At 41.8% G+C, this 21,154-nt stretch overlaps 1 protein-coding gene across 5 annotated transcripts in view; it reads left to right on the top strand.

Moving 5' to 3' along the window:
• Nucleotides 1-21,154, top strand: part of ARHGEF9 (Cdc42 guanine nucleotide exchange factor 9) — a 296,681-nt gene that overhangs the window by 255,538 nt on the left and 19,989 nt on the right. For all 5 annotated transcript variants that reach the window (XM_069986579.1, XM_069986581.1, XM_069986580.1 and 2 more), the window contains 3 exons: nucleotides 13,222-13,353; nucleotides 15,827-16,070; nucleotides 20,193-20,261. In XM_069986579.1, the coding sequence (XP_069842680.1) occupies nucleotides 13,222-13,353; nucleotides 15,827-16,070; nucleotides 20,193-20,261 (445 nt within the window). The remainder of the gene's footprint in view (nucleotides 1-13,221; nucleotides 13,354-15,826; nucleotides 16,071-20,192; nucleotides 20,262-21,154) is intronic.

Raw genomic sequence — 21,154 nt, 5'->3', positions numbered from 1 at the left:
TTGGTCTATGGGGCTGTGTCGGTGTCATTTTTTGCGCCATGATGTGTTCTTTCTATCGGTACCTTGATTGTGCATATGCGACTTTTTGATCGCTTTATATTACATTTTTTCTGGATTTGATGCGACCAAAAATGCTCAATTTTGCACTTTGGGATTTTTTTGCGCTTACACCGTTTACCGTGCGAGATCAGGAATGTGATTAATTAATAGTTCGGGCGATTACGCACGCGGCGATACCAAATATGTTTATTTATTTATTTATTTATTTTTATTTGTAAAATGGGAAAAGGGGGGTGATTCAGACTTTTATTAGTGGAGGGGATTTTTTATTAATAAAAACACTTTTTTTAACTTTCCCTTACAGTAATATGAAGCCCCCTGGGGGACTTCTATATACACAGAACTGATCTCCCATTGAGATCAATCCTGTGTATATAATAGAGCAATGATCCATCAGATCGGTGCTCTATTATAATGGTCTGCTGCAGACCATCTGAATAGATTCAAGAGCCGGGATCAGCGTCATTCCGACGCTGAACCCCGGCCGGCTCATTAGAACGGATTTCCCCCCCGCGATCGCATCGCGGGGGGGAGATCCCCCACTAGACACCAGGGAGAGGGGGCACAGCTGCTATTCAAATGCAGCTGTCAGCTTTGACAGCGGCATTTGAATAGTTAATTAGCCGGCCGCGGCGATCGGCCGCGCCGGCTAATACACGTGGTCCCTGGCTGCACTTAGCAACCGGGGACCGCACGCTGCAGAGAGGGCTCACGCCGGGAGCCCTCTCTGTTTACTCTTAATGGCCGCATGACGGGTATACCCGTCATGCGTCGTTAAGAGGTTAAAAAGACAATTTAACTGATTGCAATGCAATGCATCGAAGTCAATGAATGACGGATGTCCAATGAACGCAGTGTGTAAAATGACGGACATTAACTGCGCGGACATCAAAATAATGATCATGACAGTTATTTTCAGACGTCTTTTGCAAACAGCGGATGGTAATTTTTAGCTGTTCACACACAGTTTTTCTTTTGTCACCGTTCCTTTCTCCGCTTTTACTATTAAATTCAACGGACTTTAATGTACTCACAGCTGTTATTGCACTGACAGGTGGCCAATCCTCAAAATAACGGACGTTATTTTGGACTCAAAATGATATATGTCAAAAATTATAAACAGAAAAGAAAAAAAGCTAAATCATAACTCTTTAGTATTGTGTAGATCATTGATCTACGCAATACTAAAGAGTTATGATTTAGCCGTTCTAAGGGGGTATGCTAGAGAGCCTACTAAAAATACATATATTTATTGGTTTTCCGGTGCCAACCAAGTAGTGCAATCTCAATACACCCACAATACCAATTGTACTACTAGGTAGAGTTCTTACTATCCAAATAATTAGAAAAGAAAAAAGGTTGTGTGAACATAGCCTGAGGGTTATATTGGATGATACATAATTGGATTCAGAAAATTTGATAGACAACATGTTTTTTTCAACCTAAAGAAGAATCACACAGACTGTCTCAGCTATATTTAATTCATAGAGTTTATAGAACATCCTGTTACGCAAAATGGCCCTTAGGACCAATGTTGCCTGTGTCCAATGTAATACTCCAGGGGCTGACCTTATTATGCGGAACTGTCCAAAGCTCTGTAAATATTAAAGTCAAATAATTGCGTTGATTAATTCTTAATATCACTGTAATATCATTTACAGCAGATCCAAAGGTTTTAATTCTGGGCTATGTGACTCAAATATCTGTAACAGAGGGTCAACAGACAGCTGTCTTCTGACTACTGTATCAGGCAAAAAAAAGCTGATAGCAAAACACTGGGTAGGTCCGAGCCTCCTACATTGGCTGAATTTAAAGTGTAACTGTCATTTCAGGGTAATTTTTCTGAAAACAATAAATATCAATAGTACAAGCGATTTTAAGAAACTCTGTAATAGGTTTTATTTAGCAAAAATTTTCCTTCTGTACTGAAAGAGCTGTTTTCCTAGCTACCCCCTGACTTCAGAAAAAGCAGGATTTCTGTCTCCATTATGTGGCTATGGAGAGGGGAGGGGCTGTTAGGAGTGACTGAGCACGGAGGAGTCCTGCACTGCACTACACCCTGCAATCTTCTGTCAGCAAATTCCTAGATAAGCACTGACCTTTCTGACCCCTGAATCCAGCGTTTTAGGTGCCCAGTCTACAAACAACTAAGTTACAACAGTAACTTTAATTCTTGAATCACTTTTGTACTATGTTTCTCCAAAAGAAAAATATAGAGATATGTTATACAGCAAGCCTCATGGATATAGGCAACAACAGACAGGATCTGTCTCATTGACATGAATGGGAAAATTGTGGGCACACACTGTGACCTTAAAAGAGGTCAGTGCACAGGGAGGAGAGGCTGAGGTGTCACCTTTACAGCAGCCTCCTCCTTATCATCACAAGATGAAAAAGGAAATACAATGGAAAATTTGAAAAAAAATCAGAAGAAATTAATTGATTTATTTATTAATATGTAAAAAAGGGAACTATCAGTAGTAACCTGCTGCTAGCTCTCTATTGCTCATGGGGCACAGAGGAGGAAGGTATGTCTGTTACCTTCCTCCTTGGCACTGTTCCCGTGCTGTTGGCAGTGTAATCCTCAGTCCGGAACACCATTAGGAGCACTGCCCCGCTCCCATCTGGCTTACACTGTGGGGGTAGGGAAAGGCTCCTAATGGGGACATTCTCTTCTCCTTTGCCTCATGTGCAATAGGTGGCTATCAGCAGGTTAGGTTCCTCTACATTTTCCTAGGACTTAGGCCTAGCAATACTGCTGCAAATGCACCAGAAGTCTGGTGCAATTTATGCCACTAAACTGTCTTACATGATGTGCACCATATTTATTATGTTCATGCAGTAAAATTGCCTTTTTTAGCATGAAAATGCTGTTTTTATGGTGCAAAAATGGTCTTGTTTTATTGTAGTACTGTTGTAATATTATCTATTTTGCTCAATTGGCAGAATTGGCTGTGAGTGCACACACTGCTGGATGTTATTTCAATGATCATTAAATTAATTGATGTGTCATTTATCATGAATGATTTTGACTAACAATCAGCCATTTTGTGCCCAGTATATACGGCCATTTAAAATACATTTTTAAATAAGAATACAGACTCTGTTTCTACTTCTTTTGTATAAAAATCTGCAGTTCTAATTGCTAGAAAAAGGCCAAATCATGTGTGTGCATGGCCACTTTTTGACAGTTTCAGTAAAAGAGAGCATGGCCTCAAAGTGTCAACATAAACGCCAACATTTTGGCACTAGATTCTGGTTTGAAATTAGCCTACTAATGGTTGATCTAAACTTAGACTAAATAGTCTTTAGATATGCCAGATTGATCAGTCAGCCTGAGCCATTTTGATAAAGCTGCTTTGGGGGCACCGGAACAGGTAAGTATTGATTGTTTATTATGTTTCCTCCCACCACCTGTGTGCACTGTAGTTTTCATTTTTTGTAGACTTCTTCTTTAAGTAAATAGAACAGAGCTTCAGTACTTTCACCCTCTACAGTGATTTTCTTGGTAACTAATGGGGTCAGGGGATCAGTCAGCTGATTTGCTGGGGTGCTGATAGTTGAATATTGATGGCCCATTCGATGGATAGGCCAACAGTGTTATAATCCTGGAAACATAATAATTAAGTTTTGTACTTAGGCACAACACACATCCTCCTGCCTTATTATAATACATTTCACAGAAATGATTCAGTTCTTTCTCATTCTTTTCTATATTACTAACATTTCCACAAACACTTATCTTACTAATGGATATATTTTAAAACAAAGGTAACATGGTCAATATGTCAACCAATGTGGAATAATTTTCCCCTTGGAAGACCCTAGCATCTCCAGCCTTGTGTACATGACGTGTTCCCAGCTGCATCTGTTATCTGACTGAGCCAGTCCCCTCTAAATGAGGAGTCACAGCTGTGTGCTTCAATGCGCCCCGAATAATCCTCGGCGGAGCTGATAGGGAGCAAAGACTGGCAGCTGAGAGGCCCGGAGAACCTAATTGAAACCAAATTGAATACTCTGCTGCAGAAACAAGTGCAACTGGCGTATGTTATTGGTTGCCTTGTCTCAGGGTGATTATATTAACACCATGTTGTTTGGCAGCAGTTTACTATTCCTGATATCTATGTCGCTTAAGTGCTATTTTTATAGATGTATTTTGGTTCCTGGGATTGTTACATATATTAAAGCTAAGGCTTTGTGAACACACTATTTTTAGCAACAAAAAAGGTCACTAACTATTTTAAGCAACAAAATGGGCTGCAATCAGGTTAATTTTTTAATTAGCTTGCAGTCATTTGGCAAATTTATCAATTTTTATTCAGCCTTGTTAAAAAAATTTATTTTTACAATTTATAACACGATTAAAACATTTAATATAAATAAAATTGACCCGTAAATAGCTGAAAAAAGACATTGCACTTAATCTTATGGCCATAAAATTGTCACTGTAAACAATTACTGAATGAGTTAATTGGTCGCTATTGTTTCAACTTCTCTTCCTTTGATAGCCTATCACTTGATTTGATGTTATTCCTAACATTTTTGTAAATGTCACCTTAACCCAAAAAAACTAGCCATAATGTCTTGGCCACTAGGTGTCTTAGTTCTCTGCAATTTTTGGTCCACTGCCTGTTGTCAGAGGAATTCTGTCTCTAGCAGTATTTAGATCAGGACAAATAACAGTAAGTGTGTGGAGCTTAGCATCTGCTATATGCAGGAGAGAGAGTGATACAGAGAAAGGCTATGTTCACACAACGTCAAAAATAGAGAAAAGGCGATTTTCATATTTAAAATAACGGTCGTTTTTGCCGCAATTTATCTGACTGCAATGACAATGCATTGAAGTCAATGGGAAGACGGACGTCCAATGCACACAGGGTATTGAATAACGGACGTTTTTGCCACCGACGTCAAAATAATGAACTCGTTTTTTTACTAGCAGTTCACACACAGTTTTCTTTTTTCCATCGTTCTTTCTCTGTCTTTACTATTAAATTCAATGGACTTTTCAATTAAGCCGCACCCAAAGGACAATTAGTAATCCCGAACCAAAATAATGTGCAAACACCAGTAATTGCACTAAGGGGAGGCCAGGCTGCTAAATAACGTCCGTTATTTTAACTCAAAATAACGGACGTCATTTTAAACTGAGCTGAAAAAACGCTGTGTGAACATAGCCAAAACCTGGGTCGTATACCTGCAAGCTGAGCTACACAGGATTCCCAAAGGCAATTTTCATATGATGAGGTTTGTCCCAATGTTTGGTATAAAAATATTCGGTGTACAGTGAAGGCGCTTTTAATATAGCAAGTTCTTCTTAAGTCTCCTCCCCAAACTATCTCTGCAAGCACCCAAATCAATAACTAGTCAACAAGGGCCTACCATCCCTGGGTTGATCTACCATATCCAGCAGTAGAAAGGTTAACCAGTTTTGTGCATAATAGAAGAACTGCCTACATAGCTGTCAACTCAAATGCTTTCATGTGTGTTCAGATTCTCCAGTAAGGCATTGAAACTCACATTTAAAAGCCCTTTTTTCATGGCTTCTCACATCAAACGCTGGGCTGAAAACCGTGCATCGTGCCGCTAAGATGCTGTTCTGGAGACAGGGCCAGCTTGATCAGCAAATCTCTTGAGGAAAATAAAGTCAGAGACTACAACAGGGTTTTCAAACAACAGAAAGCATCAAAAAGGGAGCCTGGTGAAAAAAAGGAGAGACGTTGCTTTTGCTTTCCCTCCTGTCTGATCTCCCCCTCGCCTGCAGTGCTAATCAGTCTGTGAGTCCCTAATTAGAACGCAGCGATGCCACTCACTAAATCAGGAATTACTGCACCCACTTCACAAGTAAATAACTCCCTTTCATACAATGTGGCTGAACAGTGTTATTAGCAATCGAAATCTTCTAATGCTTTCCTTCTTTGTATTTACCAAGCTGTTACATCCGAGGCGTTGATACAACCACCTCTAGGGTGGGATTTTAGTATCAGAGGATAAGGTTGTATAATAACACATGTATAATGCTGACGTTGCTACAACAGTATAGTGCTTGGAAACTTACTAGGAAATATTCTGCACATGTAGAGATTATGAATGAAAAGTTACAGTGATCATTGTATATGGACATGTACTGTACATCTGTAACTACTATAGTACAGTAGCATGGCCAGTCAATCGCACAAAAGTACAATATAATAGGACAACATATTGTGTTATGTATAAAGCATAACTTGTATATAAAGGTGAATGAATGCTTCCATTATTAACCCTTTAAGGACGGAGCCAGTTTTCATGTTTGCACTTTCGTTTTTTTCCTCCTCATGTTTAAAAGGCCACTGAGCTTGCATATTTCCCCCTACAAACCCACATGAGCCCTAATACTTTGCAAATACAGACTTAATTTTCTATAAAATATGCTGAAAAAACTGAAAAAAATTATATGTGCAGTGAAATTTGAAAAAAAAGGTGCAATTCCTTTTATTTCGAGGGGTTTCGTTTTTACGCTATTGTTAACATTGACATGTTATCTATGTCCCTCAAGTCAGTACGATTACAATGATATGTAACTTGCATAACTTTTATATTATTTGATGGCTTTTAAAAAATGTAAACCTTTAAAAGAAAACTAAATGTGTTTAAAATCGCTCTATTCCCATCCTTATAGCACTTTTATTGTTTGGTCTATGGGGCTGTGTGAGGTGTAATTTTTTGTGCCGCAATCTGTTCTTTCTTTTGATACCTTGTTTGCGTATATGCGACTTTTTGATCACTTTTTATAAAAAAAGGTCTGGATTTAATGTAAACAAAAATGCGCTATTTTGCACTTTGGCGGGTTTTAATGCTTACGCCGTTTACTGTGCGAGATCAGGAATGTAATCATTTAATAGTTCGGGCAATTACGTACGCGTCGATACCAAATATGTTTATTTTTTAATTTATTTTTATTTATAACATGGGAAAAGGGGGGTGATTCAAACTTTTATTAGGGGAGGGGATTTTTTTATTAATAAAATCACTTTATTTTATTTTTTTCTTCACTAACAGTAATTAGAAGCCCCCTGGGGGACTTCTATATACACAGCACTGATCCCCCCTGGGGGACTTCTATATACACAGCACTGATCTCCCATTGAGATCAATGCTGTGTATGTAATAGAGCAATGATTCATCATCGATGCTCTATTATAATGGTCTGCTGCAGACCATCTACATGGATTGCCGAGCCGGGATCAGCGTCATTCCGACGCTGAGTCCCGGCTGGCTCAGTACAACGGATCTCCCCTCCGCGATCGCATCGCGGGGGGAGATCCCCCACTAGACACCAGAGAGGGCCTCCACCACTATTCAAATGCAGCTGTCAGCTTTGACAGCTGCATTTAAATAGTTAATTAGCCGGCCGCGGCGGCTAATACCCGCGGTCCCTGGCTACACATAGCAACTGGGGACCGCAGGCTGCAGAGAGGGCTCAGCCGGGAGCCCTCTCTGATCACCCTTAATGGCCACATGACGGGTATACCCATCATGCGTCTTTAAGGGGTTAAAGGGGTTGCTAGCTTTGGACAATGCCTTTTTGCTAGGAACTCTAACTGTAATAAGTGCTTTTAAGGGACCCACAGCAATCACATTAAATCTGTTTATAACCTGGGATAAGGTACAGTATTTCCCTGCAGTGCCCCCACAGGCAAATCAAAGTATTACAGAGCCTGAATGCTGTTTCATGTAATGCATGGATGTGTGAGAGTTCCTCATAGTAGCCGTTTCTAGTCTTCTATTAGGGTCCATTTACACAGAAAGATTATCTGACAGATTATCTGCCAAAGATTCGAAGGCAAAGCCAGGAATGGATTTGAAACGAGGAAAAATCTCAGGCTTTCCTTTATGACCTGATCTCTGTGTATAGTCTGTTTCTGACTTTAGCTTCAAATCTTTGGCAGATAATCTGTCAGATAATCTTTCTGTGTAAATGGACCCTTATGCTGGGTTTACACGAAACGATAACTGGCCCGATCGTACGATTAACGATGTCGGAGTAACAAATTTTTTTTCCATAATGATCAGCGTTTAGACGGTACGATATATCATACGGAAAAATCGTTTTGCGATCGTTTTGCGATCGTTTTGCGATCGCGCGCCCGCAGCCTGGGCCTCCCGCAGCCCTGCCCCCCGCTCGCAGCTCCGATCGCCCCACTGCCGCCGCTCCGATCGCCCCCCGCCGCAAGCATACGTTATCTGCTCCGCGTAGCAGGTCTTCGAAATCCCCGGCTCCCCTCTTCAGTGCATTGATTGGCTGAAGAGGTGGGCCGGGAATTTCAAACGGCTCCTCTTCAGCCAATCAGTGCTCCTCTTCAGCACTGATTGGCTGAAGAAGAGTCGTTTGAAATTCCCGGCTCCCCTCTTCAGCCGATCAGTGCTGCCGTGCATTGATTGGCTGAAGAGGAGAGCCAGGAATTTCAAACGGCTCTTCTTCAGCCAATCAGTGCTGAAGAGGAGCACTGATTGGCTGAAGAGGAGCCATTTGAAATTCCCGGCTCACCTCTTCAGCCAATCAATGCACTGAAGAGGGTAGCCGGGGATTTCGAAGACCTGCTACGCGGAGCAGGTAACGTATGCTCGTGGCCGGGGCGGCGGGGGCGATCGGAGCGGGAGCGGCATCGGCGCCGGGGGCGATCGGAGCGGCAGTGGCGGGGGTGACGATCAGAGAGGCGGCGGCGGGGGTGCCGATCAGGGCGGCGGGGTGGCGATCGAGACGGCGCAGGGGGCTGCGGATGAGCGGGGCGCCAGGCTGCTGATCAGCGGGGGGCCAATCTGCGGGCGGCCGGACTTTCGCGCGACGACTGTTTACACGGAACGATCGGCAAAATTAACGATTTCTCACTCGTCGTTCGATCGTTCGCTGCGTTTACACGTACGATTAGCGGTCGAATTCGATCGTTATCGTGCAAATTCGAACGATAATCCAGGGCTGGCTCCAGGTTTTTGTGGGCCCTTGGGCGAGAGAGCCTCAGCAGGCCCCTTTGTATAGCACACCTCGGGGCACACCTACCAAATAAAGTTTGACAAAATACTGAAAAAAAAACATAATCCAGTAACTCACAGGTGACGTCTTCTTTGATCTGAGGCGATCGCTCTCCGTTTCCTCTCCATCTTGCCCAGACCTCCATGATGATATCTTCAAGCTACAATTCATCTCTTCGGGACCTGTCAGACAAACATGTTAGACTCTGCACATTTCCAGCAACTTCCTTCCCTTTTTCCCACTCATAGACTCCCATACAGTAGTAACTCCACTGTTTGGTGTCATGTGCAGTAAAGTTAGGAGGTTTGTAGGTCCAGTGCTGTGCCCGCCATATAGTAATAATGTCCCAGTGCTGTGCCCTCCATATAGTAAAGATGCCCTCTGTCCCCATAGTAATGTACCCTGCCATGCCCCCATAGTAATATCCCCTGCTCCCCATAGTAATGTACCCTGCCCCAATAGTAATATCCCCTACTCCCCATAGTAATATCCCCTACTCCCCATAGTAATGTCCCCTGCCCCCATATTAATGTCCCCTGCTCCCCATAGTAATGTCCCCTGCTCCCCATAGTAATGTCCCCTGCTGTGTCCCCACAGTAATGCCCCTGCTCTGCCCCCAAAAGTAATGTCCCCTGCCTCATAGTAATTTCCTCTGCCCCCATAGTAATGTCCCCTGCCCCCATAGTAATGTCCCCTGCCCCATAGTAATATCCTCTGCCCCCACAGTAATGTCCCCTGCCCCCATAGTAATGTCCCCTGCTCTGTCCCCATAGTAATGCCCCTGCTCTGCCCCCATAGTAATGTCCCCTGCCCCATAGTAATGTCCTCTGCCCCATAGTAATGTCCCCTGCCCCATAGTAATGTCCTCTGCCCCCATAGTAATGCCCCTTGCTCTGCCCCCATAGTAATGTCTCCTGCCCCCATAGTAATGTTCCCTGCTCCCCATAGTAATGTCCCCTGCTCCCCATAGTAATGTCCCCTGCCTCCATAGTAATGCCACCTGCTCTCCCTCAACAAAAGAAAATCCGGGCGGGGGACGGGTCCTCATTACATGAGGTATACCGGGGGAACTACAACTCCCAGCATGTCCAGCCTGTTATTATGGGAGATCAGAGGACATCACAGGAGGAGATATAATAGGAGGACTACAACTCCCAGCATGGACAGCCTGTTATTATGGGAGATCAGAGGACATCACAGGAGGAGGTATAAGAGGATGACTACAACTCCCAGCATGGACAGCCTGTTATTATGGGAGATCAGAGGCCATTACAGGAGGAGGTATAAGAGGAGAACTACAACTCACAGCATACAGAAAGAAGGTATAAGTGAGCCCCAACCCCTCATGTCACATGACAATGATCACAGGTCCTTCATCCATATGCAGCCTCTCCCGTTCTCAGCCCTGCCCCCTTATGATGTCACCACAGGTCCTTCCCCATTGCTTTGCAGCAAACACAGCAGGTCCTTCTAGCAACCCCCCCCCCCCCCACACACACACACACCCGGACTCAGGGTCGGCAGCACCCTCCCCCCCAGGTGTCCGGAGGTTGGTGATGAGGCGGGCGTCTGGCTCACTGCTCGGGTAAGTGTCGGGTGCCCCCTGAGCGGCCTTCGGCCCCGGCACTTGCATGAGTATGCCGGGTGCTGACGCCGGCCCTGCGATAATCGTTCCGTATAAAGCCAGCATTAGATACTTCAACTACCCCCTTAATAAATATAGCAATATATACCTATATAGTAGGAGTGTACTGATAAACCACTGCATGTTATAGATACCAAGGTTTCAACAGGGATGGTTATGTGAATCGGAGAAATAGGTAATGTTATGTCAAATAGCGCAGTGCATCCATATAACTAGAGATGAGCGAACCGGGTTCGAGTCGATCCAAACCCAAACTTTCGGCATTTGATTAGCTGGGGCTGCTGAACTTGGATAAAGCTCTGAGGTTGTCTGGAAAACATGGATACAGCCAATGACTATATCCATGATTTCCACATAGCCTTAGGGCTTTATTCAACTTCAGCAGCCACCGCTAATCGACCCGAAAGTTCGGGTTCGGATCGACTCGAGCATGCTCGAGGTTCGCTCATCTCTACATAAGACAATGAATGAATGAAAATAAGACAATGAATTTGCTCATAATTAACTTGTACAGAGTATATTTAACTGTTTTTGTTTTGGGCTTTCTTAACTTATTTTTGCTCCATAAGCATCTAAGTGTAAACTGTTACAAATAGGTCCTGTTACAAGTATTTAAAGGGGTAGTGCCGCGGTAAAAAATTATTCACAGAATAACACACATTACAAAGTTATACAACTTTGTAATGTATGTTATGTCTGTAAATGGCCCCCTTCCCCGTGTCCCACCACCCCCACCCGTGTACCCGGAAGTGTAGTGCATTATACATTCCTGATCCGTGCCAACACACGTCCGCCATCTTGTGCCAAACGTCATCTTCGGCCGGCCGACCCGAACACCTTCGATCTTCCCGAGTGCCGGCCGCGTCATCAGCTGCTCAGCCGCGATTGGCTGAGCATAACTGTGCTCGGCCAATCGCGGCTCAATATTTGAAAACCATCAAGCTCTATTAAACTAATGGCTTGTCCTCATCTTCTACAATAACCTAATTGTATAGTATGGGATAAATTACATGGAATACTTGCACATTAAAAAAGGTATTCCAGTGAATTTTCTTTTCTATCAGTGTCAGAAAGTTTTATAGATTTGCAATTTACTTGTGTTTAAAAATGTTAAGTTTTCCAGTACTTATCAGCTGCTGTATGTCCAGCAGGAAGTGTTTCCAGTCTGACACAGTGCTCTCTGCTGCCACCTCTGTCCATGACATTATCTTTGCAATACAGGAGAGGTTTTCCATGGGGATTTGCTACTTATCTGGACAGTTCTTTTTGAGGCCAGAGGTGGCAGCTGAGAGCACTGGAAAGATATACACCACTTCCTGCAGGACATACAGCAGCTGATAAGTATTGAAAAACTTGAGATTTTCAAATAGAAGTAATTTACAAATATATATAACTTTTGGACACTAGATGATTTGAAAGATTTTTTTACTACTTAAATACCCCTTTAAAGGGGTAGTGCGGCGGTAAAAAAATATTCACAGGATAACACACATTACAAAGTTATACAACTTTTTAATGTATGTTATGTGTGTAAATGGCCCCCTTCCCCGTGTCCCACCACCCCCACCCGTGTACCCGGAAGTGTAGTGCATTACAGTTATGCTCAGCCAATCGCGGCTGAGCAGCTGATGACGCGGCCGGCACTCGGGAAGATCGAAGGTGTTCGGGCCGGCCGGCCGAAGATGACGTTTGGCACAAGATGGCAGACGCGTGTAGGCACGGATCAGGTATGTATAATGCACTACACTTCCGGGTACACGGGTGGGGGTGGTGGGACACGGGGAAGGGGGCCATTCACAGACATAACATACATTACAAAGTTGTATAACTTTGTAATGTGTGTTATCCTGTGAATAATTTTTTACTGCCACACTACCCCTTTAAAGGGGTATTTAAGTAGTAAAAAAATCTTTCAAATCATCTAGTGTCCAAAAGTTATATATATTTGTAAATTACTTCTATTTGAAAATCTCAAGTTTTCAGTACTTATCAGCTGCTGTATGTCCTGCAGGAAGTGGTGTATTCTTTCCAGTGCTCTCAGCTGCCACCTCTGGCCTCAAAAAGAACTGTCCAGATGAGTAGCAAATCCCCATGGAAAACCTCTCCTGCATTGCACAGATAATGTCATGGACAGAGGTGGCAGCAGAGAGCACCGTGTCAGACTGGAAACACTTCCTGCTGGACATACAGCAGCTGATAAGTACTGGAAAACTTAACATTTTTAAACACAAGTAAATTGCAAATCTATAAAACTTTCTGACACTGATAGAAAAGAAAATTCACTGGAATACCTTTTTTAATGTGCAAGTATTCCATGTAATTTATCCCATACTATACAATTAGGTTATTGTAGAAGATGAGGACAAGCCATTAGTTTAATAGAGCTTGATGGTTTTCAAATATTTTGGTTAAGGTTCTTTTTTTTCTCTTGCAAAATATAATGTTTTGTGCCTAGAAATGTTACTATACTGCATGATTCATTCCTTGTATCTGTATTACATAGGGTGATGATATCCTGGACAGAAGTTCAGAACTTATCTATACTGGGGAGATGCAATGGATTTACCAGCCATATGGACGCCAGCAACAGAGAGTCTTCTTCTTATTCGATCACCAGTTGGTTCTATGTAAAAAGGTGAGAATACTATTGTAGTTTGTTTGTAATTTTGTCATTGCCACCATCTGGAATATAACTATTTTATAGTGCTTGTCCACATCGTCCCTACCATCGCTCCCTAATGGTCTAGATATGTCCCCAAGACATAAAGTCCAATAAATAAACCTACAATATTAGAGTCTGAGATCATTGTGCGTCTTTCGAACCCACCATATAGTAAAGACTGATTTTTATATTATTTTTATATTACTTTAAGTGTTGAGTTGCGGCAAAATAAAATGTAATGGGTTTCTGACCATTCTTATACCACAAAGTTGACTCTTTGATTCTACTTTCTTGCTCTCTTTAAGCGACTCTGTACCCACAATCTGCCCCCTCCTAACCGCTTGTACCTTCTTATAGCTACTTCTAATGCAAGATCTGTCCTGGGGTCCGTTCGGCAGGTGATGCAGTTATTGTCCTAAAAACAACTTTTAAACTTGCAGCCCTGTGTCAAATTAGTGTGGCCTGGAGTGTGTGTGCCCTAGTCTTGCACCGCCTCTCTGTCCCTCCTCCCCACTCTCTTCACCATTAGGAATGCCCCTAGAACAATTTATCCTATTAATCACCTGTCTGAACACTGCACAGGGGCCTTAACGATCCAGCACTTGTGCAGTGTTTAGGAAGGTGATGAATAGGAAAAATCTTGCCTGGGGCATTCCTAATGGTGAAGAGGACAGACAGGAGGGACGGAGGGGCGGTTCAATGCTAATCCACAGTCACTCTAGGCCAATTTGACACAGGGCTGCAAGTTTAAAAGTTGTTTTTTAAGGACAATAACTGCATCACCCGCTGAGCGGACCCCAGGACAGATTTTGGATTAAAAGCAGCTATCCAAAGGTATAAGCGGTTTGTGGGGAGAGGCAGATAGTGGGTGCAGAGTCGCTTTAAGTGTTCATGAGCATACAGTACTTGTGATTTGTGATGAAAGTACTGTACACACACTTAACCTATTTGCTTATACAGATCCGGCCAGAATTTTATTAAAGTGCACTATAGATGTAAGCTTAAGAGGCACGGATGACATGGCACCTGACATTACACATGTTTCAACCAATTAAACAATAAAAAAAAATACAGTATATATATATTCTTTATAATTCCATTTGAGCTCTGCAGAAAGCTCTTACTTCTCTTACTTCAGGGCGTTCTTCCTTAGAATTTTGTTCTTTGCATTTGGGATGTTCTTCGACTAGTAATAATAAATGTCTGCATCTTTAATCCTGAGTACTGGGCAAAGACTTCTCAGTTTGATATCTTTGTTGCTTTTTGCTTTCCCAGCTATAAGTCATTTAGCCACCTTGCTATCTCACAAACCTTCTGCACCATGTCTGGCAGTCTCGAAAGCAGCAGAAGCCATTTCTCCAGATGGTTTCTTGCCTTTTCTTGGCTCTCATCCAAATGATTGCAGCTTACACTTTCCTAACCTTCCTAACAGAGAGGGTTTTCCTTTCCTTTTTTTATTTCCTCACTGGACAGTGAGGTCTTTCGCTTCCAAGTATTTTCCAGTAACTACAGGTGCTTTTATGATATATACCTTATGGGAAGCGACTTTAAAGGCCACAGGCAAAACCATAGTGAGGCTTTGACTCTGTTCACACATCTGTTACTTCAGTTGATCACTGTCAACCATAATAGTCTTGCATGCTGCTCTATTCCATCCAGTAAAAAACAAACAAATCGCTTAAACTTAATGGAGCCATTATAAATTCATCAATGTCCATTATGATGACTGTTTCATCACATCCTTTATGGTTTTCCATAAAACAGAAGCAATGATGTCAATGTGAACACTGCTTTACTTAAAATGTATGTAATGTTTTTTAAACCGGTATGTCTGTAATTGTGACCAGGATACATTAATAAGATTCAGACCTGTCCATTGTACAGCATAAATAACAGGAATCATATAACAATGTATATTTCTTTACTTCTTTGCCTGTGACCTAAAGTATAGTTAGAGTAAACCTATTCCCATTCTAGTAAAGATGAAATAACTGTTCAGGTTCCTCAAAAGGGGAAAGATTTCTGGGGTTTATCTAAAGTAAAAAGGTTGGGAATTACTTCACTAGGCCACTTAACTACAACAGGTGATTTATCAAGTGCTTTCGATGAGTAGAAAGTTTAGTTTCTACCTTTGTTTTTACTTTATCCATATGACTGGTGAGGTAGCTGATATACAGTTAGAAAAGGAAAAATGAGTAAAATTTCCAACAATAGCCATACTGTAACCTCTGATCAATGAAAGTATTTTGATAGCTCCTAGACTGTGTACCACCAGCTTTAGGCTGCTTTCTCTAACTTTTTATGTGTGTTTTTGTTTGTGCATTCATTAGCCAATAACACAATGGCCAAGATGTTACATTCAAGTCTATAGTAAAATACAAAACACACTACCTACAAAGCAGACTTTACAGTTCAGTCTGTTAACTCTATCTTGCTCTACCCATAGGACCTAATCCGAAGGGACATTTTGTACTACAAGGGCCGATTGGACATGGATAAATTTGAAGTCATAGAAGTAGATGATGGACGCGATGAAGACTTCAATGTGAGCGTAAAGAATGCCTTCAAATTGCATAACAAGGAAACTGAGGAAATGCACCTTTATATTGCCAAGAAGCTAGAGGAGAAGCTGAGGTGGCTGCGTGCCTTCCGGGAAGAAAGGAAGATGGTGCAGGAAGATGAGAAAATTGGTAAGATTATCATCTGTAGCAAACTAAACTAGATAACCTTTTAATATTCACATGAGCTCAGAATCATCCACTAGTGTAGGAGCTTTTGACTAATGTATACATTTAGGGTAGCTTCACACACACCGTATCACAGCGGATTTTATGCTGTGGATCCGCAGCAGATTTGATCTAAATAACTGAGCGAAGCATCAAATCTGCACCATCAAATCTGCTGCAGATCTGCTGCGGATCTATTATGGATCCTGTACATGTGAATGCACCCTTAAAGTGACATGCCAAAACTTTTACTAAGATCACGATAATAACAAAGAGTCACTCGAAGAGTAAAATGGGATTTTTCTTTCAACAACTGAAAAGCAAGACCATGAGGTCATAGTAAAGTTAAGAATATGTTAAAGGGATTGTTCAGGGATGGACTGTTATTTGAAAGGACTGCTGCTTAAATAAAAAAAATATAGTACTCACCTGCCCCAATATGCCATCAACACCGCAGAGCTTTTTGAATGCGTAACTCATAGGGCTCATGCAGATACAAGGTTATATATATCATGGGCCTGTGGAAACCTCTGATGAGGTCATATTCATTGTATTTTACCCTAAAAGAAAGCGACAATGTTAGGCCCCGTTCCCACTGAGCAAAGGTAGCGGAATTCCGCGACGGAATTGTCCGCCGCGGAATGCCGTTAGCCTCCCGCTCATAATGGGAGTCTATGGGAGGCGCGCGCTCCTGCCCTGTCCGCGCTGAAGAATGAACATGTTCATTCTTCAGCGCGTACAGAGCAGCAGTGCGCGCCTCCCATAGACTCCCATTATGAGCGGGAGGCTAACGGCATTCCGCAGCGGACAATTCCGTCGCGGAATTCCGCTAGCTTTGCTCAGTGGGAATGGGGCCTTATGTGTTAGTGTATGCTACTATTTCATAGTTCTTACAGGTTTGTAGGAAATCTTTGTGTTTCTTCATAGAACAGTGCATACACAAATCTGTAAAACACAGATCCATAAAGTGGCCCTGTGAATGAGACATAACCATGCAGGCCTGCTAGCAAAAGCATAATGCATAAATGCATAACATTTCCTTATAACCACTGTGGGAGACACAGGTTATTATTGGAATGCACTCAAGATTAAAGGTAATATTTTCCAAATATAAGGTAACTGATATTAAGGGAAATCTCTAATTTATTATGTTAGTTGAATCTAAAGTGGAGCTTTATTTTAATGGCCCTATAGAAGTGGGCGACCATCTGAAAAATCTGTACGGAAAAAGTATTTGGCAATAATTTAGGCTTACAGTTCTATTAGCCTAAGACTTTAGTATGTTGTATTTCTTGTGAGTGGTTATGAAAAGCTTTTATATAATTGCTTACTGAAAATAGTTGAATTCATTGTGTGGGTGGATATATTTCTGAGGCTTAATTCAATTTGCAATACTATACTTGTGGGAAACGCAAAATTTAACACATTATGTACCATGAATTAATTTCCAAAATTAGCATTTTTATTATTTATTTGAGGACTTCTTTATATACCTGTCTCTTGTCGACAAAAAAAAAAAAAAAAAAATTAGGTGATACATTCCCTTAAATGTGGTTATCATCTCCAAAAGTTTAACTCTATCCACGATATAACTAGTTGCTTAGTGTGAGGAAAATTGCCGTTCCAAATGAATTGGGTGCACTGTGTATGCGCAGCCAGTATTCCATTAATTGTCCATGGGGCTTCTGTAGATTGCTGAACTCTGTGCTGGCAATGTGTGGAAGCTTCTAGAGAATGCAGTGCCAACAGTGCATGCATGCAAAGTGCCCTTCATTCATTCAGTAGCACAATTTTGCTCTATGTTCACAATTGGTCAAGGTCTGACTTCTGAGTCCCCAACTTTTGGCACCTATATGTATATATATATGAAGGTCATGAAGCTGAACTGGAGCGGGTGCAGAGGAGGGCGACCAAGATTATTTAGGGAATGGGTGGGTTACAGTACCAAGACAGGTTATCAAGCTTGGGGTTATTTAGTTTAGAAAAAAGACGTCTTAGGGGCGATCTGATTACAATGTAGAAATATACTGTATGCATGGACAGTACAGAGATCTTTGTAGTGGTCTTTTTACTCCTAGGTAACCAAGACAAGGGGGCATCCTCTACGTCTAGAGGAAAGAAGTTTTTACCACCAGCACAGATGGGGATTCTTTACTGTAAAAGCAGTCATACTATAGAACTCTCTGCCACATGGTGTTATCATGGCTGATTTATTAACCCCTTAAGGTCCAAGCCAATTTTCGTTTTTGCGCTTTTGCTTTTTCCATTTTATGTTTAAAAGTCCATAGCGCTTGCATTTTTTCACCTAGAGACGTATATGAGCGCTTATTTTTTGCGAAACCAATTGTACTTTGCAATAACAGGCATAATTTTTCCATAAAATATGTTGTGAAACCGTAAAAAAATCATTTGCGCTGTCAAATTGAAAAAAAAAACGAATTTGTTTTGATTTCGGGGGGTTTTGCATTTACGCCGTTCGCCCTATGGTAAAACTGACTTGTTATGCATGTTCCTCAAGTCGTTACGATTACTATGATATATAACATGTATAACTTATATTGTATCGGATGGCCTGTAAAAAATTCAAACCATTATTAACAAATATATGTCACTTAAAATCGCTCCATTCCCAGGCTTATAGCGCTTTTATCCTTTGGTCTATGGGGCTGTGTGAGGTGTCAGTTTTTGCGCCATGATGCGTTCTATCTATCGGTACCTTGATTGCGCATATACGACTTTTTGATCGCTTTTTATTAAATTTTTTCTGGATTTGATGCGACCAAAAATGCGCAATTTTGCACTTTGGGATTTTTTTGCACTTACGCCGTTTACCGTGCGAGATCAGGAATGTGATTAATTAATAGTTCGGGCGATTATGTTTATTTATTTATTTATTTATTTATATTTATAAAATGGGAAAAGGGGGGTGATTTGGACTTTTATTAGGGGAGGGGATTTTTTATTAATAAAAACACTTTTTTACTTTTTTTTTTACATGGACTAGAAGCCCCCCTGGGGGGCTTGTATATACATAGCACTGATCTCTCATAGAGATCAATGCTGTGTATATACACAGCAAAGATCCATCAGATCGGTCATAGATTGCTATGGCCTGCTGCAGGCCATAGCAATCTACTGCCGAGCGGGGATCAGCGTCATTCCGACGCTGAGGCCCGGCACGGCCAGAAGAACGGATCTCCCCCCCGCGATCGCATCGCGGGGGGGAGATCCGACCCACTAGACACCAGGGATAGTGTGCATAAAGCACTTCAATGCAGCTGTCAGGTTTGACAGCTGCATTGAAGTGCTTAATTAGCCGGCGCGGCAACGGGACCCGCGCCGGCTAACAGAGGCACTGCCCGGCTGCACGTGTCAGCCGGGATCAGCGCCGTTCAGAGCGGGGTCCCGGCGGGACCCCGCTCTGAACACCCCCCGCGGCGCCATGACGTATCAGATACGTCATGGGTCGCTAAGGGGTTAAATAAGTTCAAGAAAGCCTGGATGCTTTTCTTAAAAAATGTAATATTACAACATTACAAGTTGTGGGCACTGAATTTCATGTGATAGGGTGGTGATCCAAGGATTTATTTTCATTGCCATATTGGAGTCGGGAAGGAATTTTTTGACTGTGATGGGGCAATTGGTATCTGCCTCATGAGGGATTTTGCCTTTTTCTGGATCAACACAGTAGGGTTATAGGTTCAAGTTTATTGACTCTTTTTTTCAACATTATCAACTATGTAACTATGTACCTGAACATAAGAGTGGATTGTCCCTGGAATAAATGTTGTGGCTCGCCATTTGTTCATTATCTATGGTGCTGCCACACATTTCCAATTCCAAACTCTATTTTTGTCACGTTTCCAAGATACCAGCAATAGACGTGGTAAGTAAATGCCACAAACCAATACAATACATTGTACTGTGCAGTTATATTCAGATTGTGTGGCATATGCACTGCATATATACTGGTATCAGTAGTGACCACTACTATCTTCTGCGGTCTAGTGTCCCTCACACCTTAAATTCAAGGGGACATTGTGATTGTGTTCAGGTTAAAGCTGACCTCTCTTTGTCTTTCTCTAGGATTTGAAATTTCTGAATATCAGAAGAGGCAAGCAGCAATGACTGTGCGGAAAGTAAGCAAACAGAAAGGCAAGTAAAGCAAATATTCATCCACTTCCCGGCCTAAATACCTTGTTATCCAGTATATTAAACGCCCAGAGCATTTCCATATGAACAGGACATATTAAATTCAATGTTACTAAGGAGAACATGTGATTCTAAGCTCCAGAAATTGAGGATGTCTTACAGACTTGTCATGTATCCTCACAATTGACAGGGCAACGCCTCAACAAACTCTAAAATTGTGAACCCTACTTAAGAGTAAGGAAGAATACCTTCTATTGTACTGACAGTTCTACCACCATGTAGGTATCTGGATCAGGTCGGCTGAGGACGCCCTTGGCCTGTGTGGTGAGCATGGTGGTGGGCGCTTCCAAGATTGTAAGCCCTTGTGAACAGCCCTCAATACTCTTATTTGAACTGATCATTAGTTTATATTACTATGTAATGTCTGATATTGTCTGTACATGTACCCTAAGTATTGTAAAGTGCTGCAGAGTATGTTGGCGCTATATTAATAAAGATTATTATTATATTGCTAATAAGTTTGGCTTTCTGGCCCTGTTATTTATGTATATCTCCCTCCATCTTTACTACCATCTGTCTGTAACTGAAGTATTTAGCACTTTCTTAGATGCCGAGTCCTGTTGTATTTATATGTGTGCCTATTGTAATAGTTTGTCCAGTGCGGCCAAAATGAAAACAGGGCCACCTGGGTGACTTTCTAGGCAAGGCTTGAGACAAAAAGCTTCTTTTGGTCTTGGATATTCCTATGAATAATTGCATTGAACACTGAGGTTTTATTTATTTATTTATTTATTTTTTTACTTTTAATTTATTTTAACTTTTACTTTACATGTAGCAGTAATAGAGATTAGTTTTGCTGCATCCTCATGGATATAGACCAGTCTCAGTGACTACCT

Source organism: Dendropsophus ebraccatus, chromosome 10 (genome assembly GCF_027789765.1).
Source record: "Dendropsophus ebraccatus isolate aDenEbr1 chromosome 10, aDenEbr1.pat, whole genome shotgun sequence".
Lineage (NCBI taxonomy): Eukaryota > Metazoa > Chordata > Amphibia > Anura > Hylidae > Dendropsophus > Dendropsophus ebraccatus.
Note: the sequence above shows the minus strand (reverse complement) of the source record. Positions and strands in the feature narration are given on the sequence as shown.